This window comes from Papio anubis, chromosome 4 (assembly GCF_008728515.1).
Source record: "Papio anubis isolate 15944 chromosome 4, Panubis1.0, whole genome shotgun sequence".
NCBI lineage: Eukaryota > Metazoa > Chordata > Mammalia > Primates > Cercopithecidae > Papio > Papio anubis.
In genome coordinates, this window is record NC_044979.1 from 153,380,720 (window position 1) to 153,394,805 (window position 14,086).

General features: G+C 35.4%; 1 protein-coding gene across 1 annotated transcript in view; it reads right to left on the reverse strand.

The window, feature by feature from the left end:
- TMPRSS15 (transmembrane serine protease 15) overlaps window positions 1-14,086 on the reverse strand; it is a 132,599-nt gene that overhangs the window by 61,884 nt on the left and 56,629 nt on the right. The window contains exons 11-14 of the mRNA XM_003895602.5: window positions 13,340-13,445; window positions 12,893-13,043; window positions 10,661-10,796; window positions 1,082-1,171 (exon numbers count right to left, since the gene is read on the reverse strand). Coding sequence (XP_003895651.3) covers window positions 1,082-1,171; window positions 10,661-10,796; window positions 12,893-13,043; window positions 13,340-13,445 — 483 coding nt within the window. The remainder of the gene's footprint in view (window positions 1-1,081; window positions 1,172-10,660; window positions 10,797-12,892; window positions 13,044-13,339; window positions 13,446-14,086) is intronic.

Below are 14,086 nucleotides of genomic sequence, written 5' to 3' on the forward strand. Positions count from 1 at the left end.
AAATTTAATAAATTTCTCCAAATTGTTTCAATGTTCCACTGCTTGCTGGATTTTTCAGATTATCACTTTGTTCAAATGATGTTTAAAAGATGTCTTCAGTGTGAAGCAGAGATAACTCTGTTTCCCCAAACAAGTCAAATTAGATTAGTCGCTATTTATTTTTTGGGGGATGAGTTATCTGTCTACAATACTGACCCTATATGCACCTATAAAAGTGATGCTCTCTTATCTCTTGATCATCTGAAGGAAGAAGGTTGGCTTTTTCTGACGACACATTTTCCCCAGCACTGGGGCATTTCTTTCATCGACAGAATTCTCCATTTAGCTTAGTGGTCTTAACCAGGCATGGTCATGGAAAGATGTTTGTTTCCCAACCCAAACTCCTGAAGTGGAACCTTTGTAGGACGGGCTAGGGAATCTGCATCTCCAACCCAATCTTTATGTATCTCTATATGAGTTTCTCTATTTAGGAACATTGACCTAGAGGTAGTCTTTAGGCAGTTTTAGCAAACTATTTTCTCTAGACAAAATTTTTAGTGATCTTTCTTATAATTTTATTTTTTATACTGGAAATAATTACATTACTGTAGCTATCTGCTTTATTGACTCCAGTGTATATTTGCAAAAAGTGTGAATGCTACAACAGGTTCTTTACTTTTTAATACTTTCCATTGTCTTTGTCCTTTGAAATTGCAAACTTTGTAAACACACTGTAGACATTATATGCACAGACAAGGAAAGTGGTTTAGAAAGTGGTGTCTGGAGTAACACTGGCTCTCTCACTGTTGTTATTCAACTTCTAAATTTGGAATTATAATAATGACACCTACTTCAAGAAGTTCTTGTGGGAAATGAATGAAATAATGTATATTAGGCATTAACACAGTGCCTGGCATGAAACAAATGCTGTATATATTTAGGAATTATTGTTATTTTTGTTGTTGTATTAAGCAATCTTATAGGTAGACATGACAGGTGTACCCATGTTTGACAAATTGATAATCTACTTTGCTGTGCCAAGGGGAGATCTACATTTCATATGGAGATTTGTTTCTGATGACCTGGAAAAGAAATGACTCACAGAAAGCCAGATTAGGGTAGCTATTTGGAAAGTTCATAGAACTGAATGTTGTATTTGGCTCCCACAGTTCAAAAGGTCCTCCACAGTCCGCTGAAAAGGAAAGCAATGAGAAATCATTAGTAACACAATGCGTATTTCAGAGAGCTAATACCATATGCCAGTGAATTTTCAATTACATTTCTTAGAATACAAATTTTGACAAGTAAATTTTAGTCATGTAAGGGTAAATGTTGCAGTTTAAGTAAAGGAAAAATACTTAATAGATTAAATAGAAAAGAACTCTAATGATCAGTGATGTTGAGTTTTTTCATGTGACTGTTGGCTACACGTATGTTATCTTTTGAAAAGTGTTTGTTCATGTCCTTTGCCCACTTTGTTGTGGAGTTGTTTATTCTTTTTCTTGTAAATTTCTTTTTCTTGTAAATTTTCATATAAAGTTCTTTATAGAAGCTGGATATTGGACCTTTGTCAGATGCATAATTTGCAAAAGGTACCATCTGACACCAGTCAGAGTGGCTATTACTAAAAAGTCAAAAAATAACAAATATTGGAGAGTTTGTGGAGAAAAAGAAACACTTATAGACTGTTGGTGGGAATGTAAATTAGTTAAACTATGTGGAAGACAGTGTGGTAATTTCTCAAAGACCTAAAGACAGAAATACCATTTGACCCAGCAATTCCACTACCAGGTAGGTATATACTCAAAGGAATATAAATCCTTCTATTATAAAGACACATGCACATGTTTGTTTATTGCAGTGCTATTCAAAATAGGAAAGACTTAAATCAACCTAAATGGCCATCAATGATAGACTGGATAAAGAAAAGGTGGTACATATACACCATGGAATACTATGCAGTAATAAAAAATAATGAGATCACGACATTTGCAGGGACACGGACGGAGCTGGAGACCATTATCCTTAGCACACTAACACAAGAACAGAAAATCAAATTCTGCACGTTCTCACTTAGAAGTGAAAGCTAAATCATGAGAACACATGGACACATAGAGGGAAACAACACACACTGGGGCCTTCGGAGGGTGGAGAGTGGTAGGAGGGAGGGGAATCAGGAAGAATGAGTAGTGAATACTAGGCTTGATACCTGGGTGATAAAATAATCTGTACAACCAACCTCCATGACACGAGTTTACCTGTGTAACAAACCTGCACTTGTTCCCCTGAACTTAAAAGTTAAAAAGAAAATTGAAAAAAAAATAGATAAGAACTATTCAAAATTTCTTTAGTATTCTTAAGGCCCTTGTGAATCTTCAAGAAAGCATGATAGTGTACAGCACTCCCCTAAAATTATTTGTACAAAGGAACTTTTTTGTCAAATATCTTTTATAAATAGGTTTCATAAACTAAAGTATCAAATCCCTACTGTAGAAAATGTTTACTTATAATAAAACAAATTCAATATTTATTCAATACTTATAATAAAGTATTGAATATACTTTCAATACTTATTCAATACTTATAATACTTATAATAAAACAATATATAATACTTATAATAAAACAAATTCAATATTTACCACCCTCTAATGAGAAAGGCTAGTAAATCATTTAATTCTGCAATTCTTGATTTTCCTTTTTTTCCCTTTTATTTATTTATTTATTGGTAGTCTTAAGGGGAAGCTTCACTATTCTGCACATCGATAGTAAGGAAAGGGCGACAAAGTGAAACTTCATTTGCTTAATGAATGCTCTGATCTGGTAGCCAACATTGGGCAGAAGCCGAGTGGAGACAGGTAACTTAGTAAGGCAAATTTATTAAAACAGTAGAGCACAGATCTTCCAGCTCAGAGTCTGACCCTTTAAGTAGGTAGATTAACTTTATAAAATTCTTAACATACTTTGGTGTTTCATTTATTAGAAACAAATTCTAAAGTAATGTAAAAAATCTACAACTATTTTAAACATTCTAATTGTATCTACTTCTTGTTACCATTATTATGTTTTAAAATAAGACCAAAAGAAGAAAAGTGACCTAATTTGAAGAATGCAGAAAACTGGAATAAATATATTATTTTCTATTATTAAAGGCATATAATACTGGGATTATTTACCCCCAATAAACTAGAAATCAGATTATGGGAGGAATAATTAAGTGTCTGTACATCTATGACAGGGTCTATAGCCATACCCTCTTCTTTAATTTCTCTTTCATATATCATCTGCCTTATTTCTGTAAATCACCTGAAATTCATGTGCATCTTCAAAATTTACATGTAACGCACTGCTTAGATTTGAGTTTCATGATGCATATGATGGGAGAGAGAAGGCAATTACTCTGACTCAGTGTTGGGATCCTTGCCAACCTGTCCTGTTCAGTAAAGAGATAGGGCATGATCCTGTTCTACATGCCTTCCAAGGCCAGCTTTGTCTAGACCCAGATGAACTTATCAAAATAATGAAATGTTTTACCAAAGCTTGCAAAGTGTTTCCATGCATATTATCTCATATGGGGAGAGAATGCAGTGCATAAGAGGAGGATTTGTTGGAGCTGCTGGATGAAAATTGTGGCTCTGAGTTAGTTGTCTTGGAGACAACTAGATATCTATTAAGGATTTTTTGGATCGTTGTAAAATTAGAGACAATTTAAGAAATGTTCCTGTGCATTACCTGCCATACTTAGTACTGGTTTTCAAGGCAACCTTGCGGATTAGGTAATTACTATTATTATTTCAGCTTTAAATGGAAAATCTGAGAATTACAGATATTCACTTGCTTGTTAATGCCATACACAGCCACCTAGTGTCAAAGTCAAGACCTCATCGTGGTTAATCTCAAGCTCATCCCATGGTACTTTACTGTCTCCTATTGGTTTGATTAAACTTTGAATAATTTCCACCATCCGGTTCACACTGCCATAAGCAGGGTTTAAATTGAGTCTCTATAATTGGCACTTCATATATACCTAATAAAAAAAGGGCAGTGGATGAAAACACTGACAAGTAAAGTCAAGGATGGGTAAACCTAGAAGGAAGAAGAGAGTGTACACGGGGTGCTGAGAAAGGCATGTGAACCAAAGAAAGAACAACAATGGAGAATAAGGGCAACTTCTCAACAGGAAATCATGACTAATTTACAAAGATTTCGGAAGAAGGGTCTACCACAATCCTATAACCTCTACATACACATGGCACATTTGATTTCAATAATTCTACATTGCTATGAAACACTTCTTTTAATCCTTAATGAGACCAGTGAAGGAGGGAATGTGTAACTAACTGCAGGGACAAATATTCCACTCAAATATAAGAGTGGGAAAAAGTAACTGCCTATTTCACAAATGTAGCAGTGGCCAATAGTGGGTTTTAAAAAAATGTTTTTGTATTTTTTACCATTATTCTTATTTTATCCTCAAGTAACAGGAAAAAATGTAAAACCTTATATTCCTGATATAGTAAATAGTTGAGATTTGGAAAATGCATTGGATTTTGACATAATTGAACACTTAGTGTGCTATACTTAAAGATGAGTAGGTAGGATGTTAATGAGTACATAACAAGAACTCAAACGTTGTCAACTGTAATAGTTAAACCCGTCAAGGCAGGCAGTTTACTTAGGATTTCTCCACTAAACACAAGTCTTGGAAAATGCATCCCTTTAAAATACTTAAGTACTTTTTGAAATGCATTTAAATTATAATTTATTATCAAATAACTGACCAATAAGACATCTCTGATCCTTGGCCTGATAAAATAGATCAGTTACTCTCTGCATATAAATGACTGTAAAGAATTGGTAAAAGCACTTTAAGTCATTCTAAATATGACGACACAATTTACTTTAATGGTGGTGTTGATCTAGCAGAGATGTGGCGTGTGCTTCTAATAGAGAAACTAAAGATTAATGAAATGTAATTCCAGATATCACAGTCATGCTGTGCCATTAGGTAAAACATCCTCAGCCAGGGAAAGAGAGTAAAATAGCCTGTCTGGTATAGGGAATTATATTCATTTACAGTGTTAAATTCCTTCTTTTTTTTTTTTTTCTGGGAGCTGTTCTCTCAAACACTTGTGTTCTGATTAATTTCTTACTATGCCACTAGGGATTTTCACTGCATATACTATGTAAATAACATGCAGTATTTGGCAAAGTGATTGCCAAGGATAGGTATTTTCCTTGATGCATGTCATTTTTACTCCATGCTTAAGCTTCTGATGTCCATGAAATGTGTGTTAACGCAGGGGTGTTTACTGAGAGGTGGAAAGGAGAAGAGCCTAGCTTTCATCTACAATGACAGGGCTTTAATTAAAAATATTTATGGCAAAACAAGAAATGAGAATATGGGAAAAACAGATTTTTGATTGATACTTTATGTGATAGAATTAATAGATGTAGCTTGAGAAATAATACAGCCTATTGATTGATGTTTGAATATATAAAAAGTGGCTAATTTTCAAAATTGGCTATTGTTTTTCATCATTATTGTAATAGATACACAAATCTTTTGGTATTACAAATAGCATTTTAAAAGTTTAGGTTGTAATTTAAAGTTAAACATTCCATAAAATTTTGTGTTCATTTTATCAAAATTTATGTTTTCATTAACAAGTTATAGTGATCATTCCTGATATAAATATTTTTATTAAATGTGCAACAATAAAGTTCAGATTTTTATTCTCTGTGCTCTAAATTTGGTTATTAATAAAAATCCAGACAATGAGAGCTCAAAAACATAGGCTATTAGTTTGTTTTGTTTTGTCTTGCTTTGAGATTGAGTCTTACTCTGTTGCCCAGACTGGAGTGCTGTGGCTATTCACAAGCATGATCGTAGTGTACTCCAGCCTTGAACTCCTGACTTCACAGCATCATCCTGTCTCAGGCTTCTGAGTAGCTCGGACAACAGGTATGTGCCACTGTGCCTGGCTCAGGCTATTAGTTTTAGAGGTAAAATAGTTAAAACAAAATAAAACAGCCCAAAACACACTGATACAAGTGTATATGTTTGCAGTTAATATGGAGTTTGCTACAGGTTTCACTATAAGTCATACTAACGATATAGAAAGCAAGCAGTTCTGCTGAATATGGCCATCAATTTCACTGCTGAATATGGCCATCAATTTCAAGAGAGGTAGAGAGGTAGACAGGTACTGATTGATTCATATCTACATGAAGAACTAAACTTAGATTATTTAGCTCTAAGTATTAGGTCACATCTACAAAACTTTCCAAATTAACTTCCCCCCCCCCCCCCCCCTCAGAGAGACAGGGTTTTGCCATGTTGGCGAGGCTGGTCTTGAATTCCTGGCCTCAAGTGACCTGCCCCCCAAGCCTCCCAAAGTGCTGGGATTACAGGTGTGAGGTACTGCACCCGACCATGCCCAATTACCTTTAATTCACATTTGGAAGCAGAAAATGGTTTTAAAAATGGTGAAATAAAGAAAAACTGTGGAAATAGAGTGAATATTGTAATATCTAGTACTATAGCTAGGTGTTTTGTTTTTCTTTTTGCTTTTAATTAGTTTTAACAGCCCCAGAAATAAGCCAGGGGCCTGAAATATGGATTTTGTTTTGTATACACCTATTTCTATTCAGTAGGTATCTTGTCATGAATCATCAAAATTGTTTTAAATTGGCATGGTAGTCGTGTAATGGAATGTTTACTCTCTTAAAGTGTGCTCAGTGCAATCCCCACATTTAAATTCATCTGTACCAGCATCACAGAGCAACAATTGTAGAACTGATACAGCAGAAAGTTATTAAAGTCATGAAATGGAAGAATCTCTGTGGTTATGGAAGCCGAACTTACATTTCCTGAAACTAGACACAACGTGGGTTCCTAGGAAAGAGGGAGGAAACTGAGCTTTATTACTCAGTCACTGGTCTGGGATTGTTTTCTTCCCTAAGTGCTCTAAACGAAGCCAAAGAAAGGCTATTAGCCAGTCAGCCATGGTTTCCTTTTATTACTGCTTAAACAAGTTAGTGATCTGGAACCAAAAAAGCTCTGCTCAAATAAGAATTTCACTGAACCAATTGCAAATGGCATTAGAATGAAATTGTTCAGAATACATTTGATGGTAATTAACATTTTCTGCTGTGAAAAATATTGTCTTGAAGTGAACCATTTGGAAACTGGAACAAATAGACTCTGGGCAGATTCTAAAGTTTGTATTTTCAAATCAGATGGGTTATTCGTTCATTATAATTTCCCTATTGTTAAAATAGACGGGGACACCAAGCTTGACATCAAGGTGTTATCTTTTTCTCTTCCTGATTGGAATATAAATATGAAGACTATAAGGGTCATATAGATAAATGTTTAACTTAAGAAACCATATTTAACATTTTGTTTCTATGTATGATATGATGTAAAAAAATTACCTCAAATTTTCTATTTTAGGTAGTGATGAGATGTTGCTACATTTTAAATATCAGGTCTAAGAATCTATGTTACTTCCTCCCAGAAAATTTTTCTTCTTTATTATTTATGAATAAATAGAGGAACAAACTAGCAGAATTATCAAGAAAATCTATCATGTTAAATGACTGAAATATCAAAATAGCAAAATGTTGCTAATATTTGGTATCTGTAGGGATAATTAATATTTATCAAGCCATCTATGATTTTAATGATGCTGAATGTTGTTCTTGCACAAAACTGTTCCATATAATAAATAGGTAGGGTGTGGGTCACCTACACAAAATGAAGTGAGACAATTATTTTCAAACAATGCCACGAATGCAAAATTATTGCATTTATGTGAGTATATTTTTCTACATCCATCCCTACCATCACTTCCAAACTTTAGTTTTGGTGCCAAAATTTTGTTTAACAAAAGTTTCATTTCATGTCACCAAAATAAGAGTATATTCAAAATAGAGAGAGATAGAGACAGAGACAGAGACAGAGAGAGAAAGAGAGAAAGAGAGAGAAAGAGAGGGGCTTAGTCCATCTGTAATAGTATTTACTGATGACCAGCTATTGTGATGTTAGGAACCAGTCAGACACTGGTAAAGCAAAGGTAAATTTGACCTAGAGTTTGCTGTGAAGGAACTCACTTCTTGTCACAATTTTATGACCAATATTATTACATGAGAATGTATGGTACTTTCCTGCTTTGTCATCAATTTTATGAGTATCATTCTGTCTTTTATCTGCACGCTTCCTTAAAGCCTTCTTTTGCTCACATTTTGTTTTCTCCAAAGTCCTCTATCACTTACTTTTCTCATGTATTACCTTTAGGGGCACATAATTATACATTGCTTTAAATATTTATTTATATAATTTTTTCATGTATTAATGGTTATTACTACATCTTACATTTCATCTGCAGTGTTTTGCAGATGGCAGATATTTATAAAATTTGAATGAATGATTAAATATTGAGTAATTTATATATGTATCTCATATAAGCATCTAAACATGTTAATACACAAGATAGTAAAAGCAAACCAATCTTTTGGTGGAATGTAAGTGCTCATTCAATATGGTGGCATGGGATCAATATGACAATATAACTACTATCTTCAACCTAATGGTAGTTCATTTGTTACGTGTTCTCAAATACCCATAATTAATCTTTAGAACCTTTTCATTGTTAAAGTCACTCATTTGAAAAGTCTGCTTTTTTTCCTTGAAGATTGGAAGCAGAAAAATATATAATTTTGGAAGTAAACCAAGTTTGGATAGGCTCTCCAAACCGATTTGCTGACATAAATTTGGTAAAAGTATTAAGTGTGCTTGGAAGAAAACGAGAAACGGAAAAAGTACTGTGTTTGCGGGATCAGGTCCATGCAGAACTAAACACACAAGAGATTTAACTCAAACAAAGCCATAGAGCTAAGTCAGTTTCCAACCACCACAATCCAAAGAAAAAAGCGGGTTTTTTTTTGCATAAAAACAACAGTGTAGTGAAAAAAATCCCTATAGAAAGTCAGTGGATGTTTGTTATTACTTATTATCATAGGCATTTTTCTTTTGCCTTTGTTTTTCTGTCAAATCCCGAATCTGAAAGTAGTATAAAGTGATTGTCTTCTTTGACATGGATAATTTGAATGGTAATGGGTTTTGTTCTGAAATGTCATGGTTCCAATTTGACTTAAGAGTACAAGTAGACACAGGCTCGATTTGGTTCTTTTGAGTTAAAAGAACTTGTAGGACACTGTGAATCTTGGTCACTTCTCAGCAGTAACACATGAGTGGCTCCATGAAGGGAACATACTCCAAAGCCTTACAAAGATACTGTGATAGTTAATATTGAATGCCAACTTGATTGGATTGAAGGATACAAAGTATTGTTCCTGGGTGTGTCTGTGAGGGGGTTGCCAAAGAAGATTAACATTTGAGTCAGTGGACTGGGAGAGGCAGACCCACTCTCAGTCTGGGTGGGCACCATTTAACCAGCTGCCAGCACAGCTAGAACAAAAGCAGGCAGAAGAACGTGGAAGGATTAGACTGACTGAGTTTTCCGGCCTTCATCTTTCCCTCACGCTGGATGCTTCCTGCCCTCAAACATCGGACTCCAAGTTCTTCAGCTTTCAGGCTCTTGGACCTACACCAGGGGTTGCCAGAGGCTCTCAGGCCTTTGGCCACAGATTGAAGGCTGCACGATCAACTTCCCTACTTTTGAGGTTTGGGGACTTGGACTGGCTTTTTTGCTCCTCAGCTTGCAGATGAGATTTCACCCTGTGAAATTTCACCTTGTGATTCTGTGAGTCAACACTCCTTAAAAACTCCGTTTCATATATACATCTATCCTAGTAGTTCTGTCCCTCTAGAGAACGCTGACTAATACAGGCACTATTTAGGACAAAAATATTTTAGGTGATCTAGGTCTGTGTGTTCAAAGTCCAGGCTTGATTAGTCATTGCTATTAAATTATTTAAAAAATAGACACAGTAGGTTTCAGACTTAACTAAACTCTTAAAATTACTCCTTAGGAAGGCCACAAAAACCTGAGGGCTCCCTCCCCAAAGATTACAGACTATGCCACATGGCCAATACAACATTTGTTTGTATTCCAGTGAAAACAAAATGGAAACCAGCTCCTTTATTACTTTCAATTATAAAAAGATACTAAAATGATCATTAATATGCTCGATAACAAAGGTGATTTTCATTGTGGATTTATGTGTAACATGTAATATTTTGCTAGCCTCCACTTGGCTTATATTTTAAAGTCTTTGATTTTCAGGAAAAATAAATACCAGTAGGTTGAGATAATGAAAATAAGCCAAAGAAAGGCCTACCTGAAAATAATTATTGTTTTTTGTTTTGTTTTGTTTTTCTAGAGACAGAGTCTTACTCTGTTGCCCAGGCTGGAGTACAGTGACATGATTACAGCTCACAACAGCCTCAATCTGTAGGGCTCAAGAGGCCCTCTTGCCTCAGCCTCTCTAGTAGCTGGGACTACAGGTATGCACCACTGTGCCCAGCTAATTTTTGTTTGTTTGTTTTGTTTTGTAGAGACAGAGTCTCGCTATAATCCTCAGGCTTGTCTCAAACTCCTGGCTTCAAGCAATCCTCCTACTTCAGCCTCCCAAAATGCTGGAATTATAGCTGTGAGCCTCCACACCTGACATTAATGATTTAATAAGACAAAATACACATGAACGTTACTTACTAGGAAGTTCTGGTGGAGGAGTTGGCACCAAAGTTGGTTCTGGATAAAGACTCCCATTGCAAATCCCATGTGTTAGGCTAATGTCATCCAATGCTATATCACTCAGGATCTTGTTTTTAAAAGCATGAAAACCAACCTGCAGTTCAGAGAGGCATATGAAATGATTTGATTCCATTCTAATCTTCTCTGACTTGATTCTTCTTGTGAGCCCAAGAGAGTCAATATTGTTTAGAGATTCAATGTTGTCACCTCAAACTATATGGTGACCGGTTAATACATAGTGAAATCTTGACAGATCATGCTTTTTAAATCCTTCTGCTGAACCCAACTCCCTATTTATGTGTTCACACTGGCTAAATTTCCAATGGCGTCTTCCTTCTGAGTTAGTCAGTATTGTTACAGTTTCTATCTCTCTGTCTGTCTGTGTCTTTTTTATGATATTGGCATACTCCAATGTACTCTGTCATGAATATATATCATCTGGCAGGAGAAAGCAATTTTCTCCCAAATTTCTTCTCTCAGCAATAAATTAAACATTCAGGTAGTTTTCTGCCTTCTTAGAGCATATAAAGCCTGAAGAGAAAACACACCGGAGGTGAAGGGGATGAGAGAAAGTATAAGTGTAAAATGATCATTCAGGACCAGCTGTTACTGGTCGTAGTTCACCCAGGGTGTTGATGTGGGATACTGTGCAAGGGTGATGGCTGGAGGACACAGAGCCAGACTTGGAAGAAAGGTCCAGTGGCTAGAGGTAACATATTAGGTTCTCAGGAACATTGCCAATCCCATATTTTAGGCTAATGTCATCCAATGCTATTTCACTCAGGATGTTGTTTTTTAAAGCATTAAAAGCAACCTGCAATTCAGAGAGGCATATGAAATGATTTGATTCCATTCTAATCAGGAACAGTGGGTATTTTAGCTGTACTTTCCTGGATCCTGTGCTATGTAGAAGAGGAAAGACATAAATTGAATGTCTGCTATATGCTACTTGCTATGCTAGGTACATGGTATACATTGATCTTGTTTAATTTTCAGCACTCATTCATTCACTCATTTGTTTATCCATTCCACCTACTTCATACCAGACATGATTTCAGTAAGTATTATTTTCTTACTTGCACATATGACCTAATTAAATTTCAAGGAGACTATGGTGACTCGTTCATGATTTCACAACAAAATGGCAAAGCCAAAGTGCACATATCTGTAGAACTTGACACTCTCGCACCACCCCATGAGCTGTGAGAAAATGGACCCAATTATATTACGTTAGAAAAGATGCTCTGTGAGTGCAGCCACATTTGGCCACTGCATTACTGACTTCCCCTTCCGCTCTCTCTTTTCTCCCCCGCCGTTCCATTTAGCCTTCTTTGAATGATCAGAAAACAAAATTGGAGAGGAAACGTCCCACAAAAGGATCAAATAAGAAGACAGAAAAGAAGGAAAAAGGAAGAGAAGGAAGGAAAGATAGATGGGAGGAAAACAGTTAAGAGTTATTAATTATTGCCTACCTTGCACCAAGTCATGGGGAAAATCTGAAGCCTTTGATGATGGCAGTGTCTGTCCAAATATACATCTTCTGAAAATGATACTCTCGTGTTTGAAATTACCAATTGAAAACCTTATTAATTTGGTCAAACTAATAGCCTCTATTATGCCATATTTTAATTGCAAAGACCCTCAGGAAGAGAACACATTAAAGTGTTATTTGAAAAATTAATTCACCTTAATGTGAAATAAATGATCAGAGACTTCCCAATGATACAGCTCATATAATTTGTTCCTAAAGGAAACATGTGGAAATTAAATCAGAGTGGGGCTGGATGGGTGGATGCCGATGGGCGTAGGTGTAGAAAAGGGCGGGACTGGCCTAAGTGGTATTTGTGAAAAGCTGAAAATTGTAGGTAGGCAGAGGACTTAGAGATAAATGGTTGGCCTATGCTAGAAAGTTGCTGAAGGAAGCCAAAATATTCTAAAAGGCTTCGATGTATTTTATGGACCATTATAAGCTGTATTTTCATTAGCACATTGTTCCTCAATGATGGTTTTTAATAGGCTAATGAATAAATGAAAATTAAATATTCAAAGATAAAATATGAGGTAGATTGGGCAAGTAGAGAAAGTGACTTGATTATCTTCAGAAAATTAATTTTTTCACTGTATCATTCTAAATATAATTGTACCACCACAAAAAGAATACAAATATAAATAATAAAGTGTTTTGCAAACCTTAAATTTAACTGTTTCATTTAGGGTTACTTGTCCATAATTCCAATTTTCTCCATAATTTCCTTCCTTTTGGAAAACTGTCTTCTCCGTATTTTGGTCATTGCTGATATTAATGCTTAATTTATGGACATTTTCACCATACATATGATACCTAGTTTGGAAAGAAGCAAAAATGTTTGGATGCCTACAACATTAGAATAAGTCCTTTTCAGAGCTTTTTAAATTCTTTACTTTCTTTGAAACAACCTTTTTCTCCCTCTGGGTTTTGGAGTTGCTGGGGATGGGGAGAGGAGTCTATCAATGTTTTGTTGCTTATCAGTTGGGAAAGTAATAGTATATGCATTAAAACTTTAGTCAACATCTTAGTGAAATGTGAGCCTGGTGGCCTGAGCAAGGCAATGTTACCCATTAAATAAGACAGCGTTTAAACAGGTGTCTACAACATACCAGAAACTAAGGCAAGCTGGCTCCAAAGTGGGGTCCAAGGGGAGGCTTAAAAGTCCCACATGTTCTTTTCTCCCTCCTGGTCCAGTTGGGGTGGAAATGTAAAATCCTGTAAAAATAACAAAAAAAGTTTTATTTCACTTAAATATTGCATTTTCATTGTGTGACATGTAGACTTTGTAAGCAGGAAAGAAAAATTTTAAGATGAAAGGTTAAGGAAACATATTTTGATATAGTGGACAGGACACTAGACTTGAGCTCAGAAAGCAGTATTTTTGCCATAACAGATTGTTATTGACAAAAGTAGCTTAACACTGGGCCTCCCACTTTATTAAACAAGAGCCTTGAAGTGGAGTACCGCCAAGGATATATAAAATTCTGACTTATTATGAGTCACTAAATAATCTAGCCCAGTTCCTGACTTAATTCTAGTTTACTAGATATTTTGATTAACTCACATCTTTAGAGACAGTCAGTACATGAGGATATTTAGAGACGCTAGTGGACTAACTCAGAATATACACACACGTATATATAAATACGAAACATTTAAGAGTTTCTAAGACTTTCAGTTTTATATTTCACTGAACATTTCATATCTCTAAATAAGAACTTGCCTTATTTTAAAACAGTCTTATCTTTCTTTAGTCCTATGAATGATGGGTAATCAGATCACCGAGGAGCAGGAAGCATGCTAATATGTATAAAAGCTTTCAAAATAGCACAAGGCTCGGCATAAAGTACTTTTTG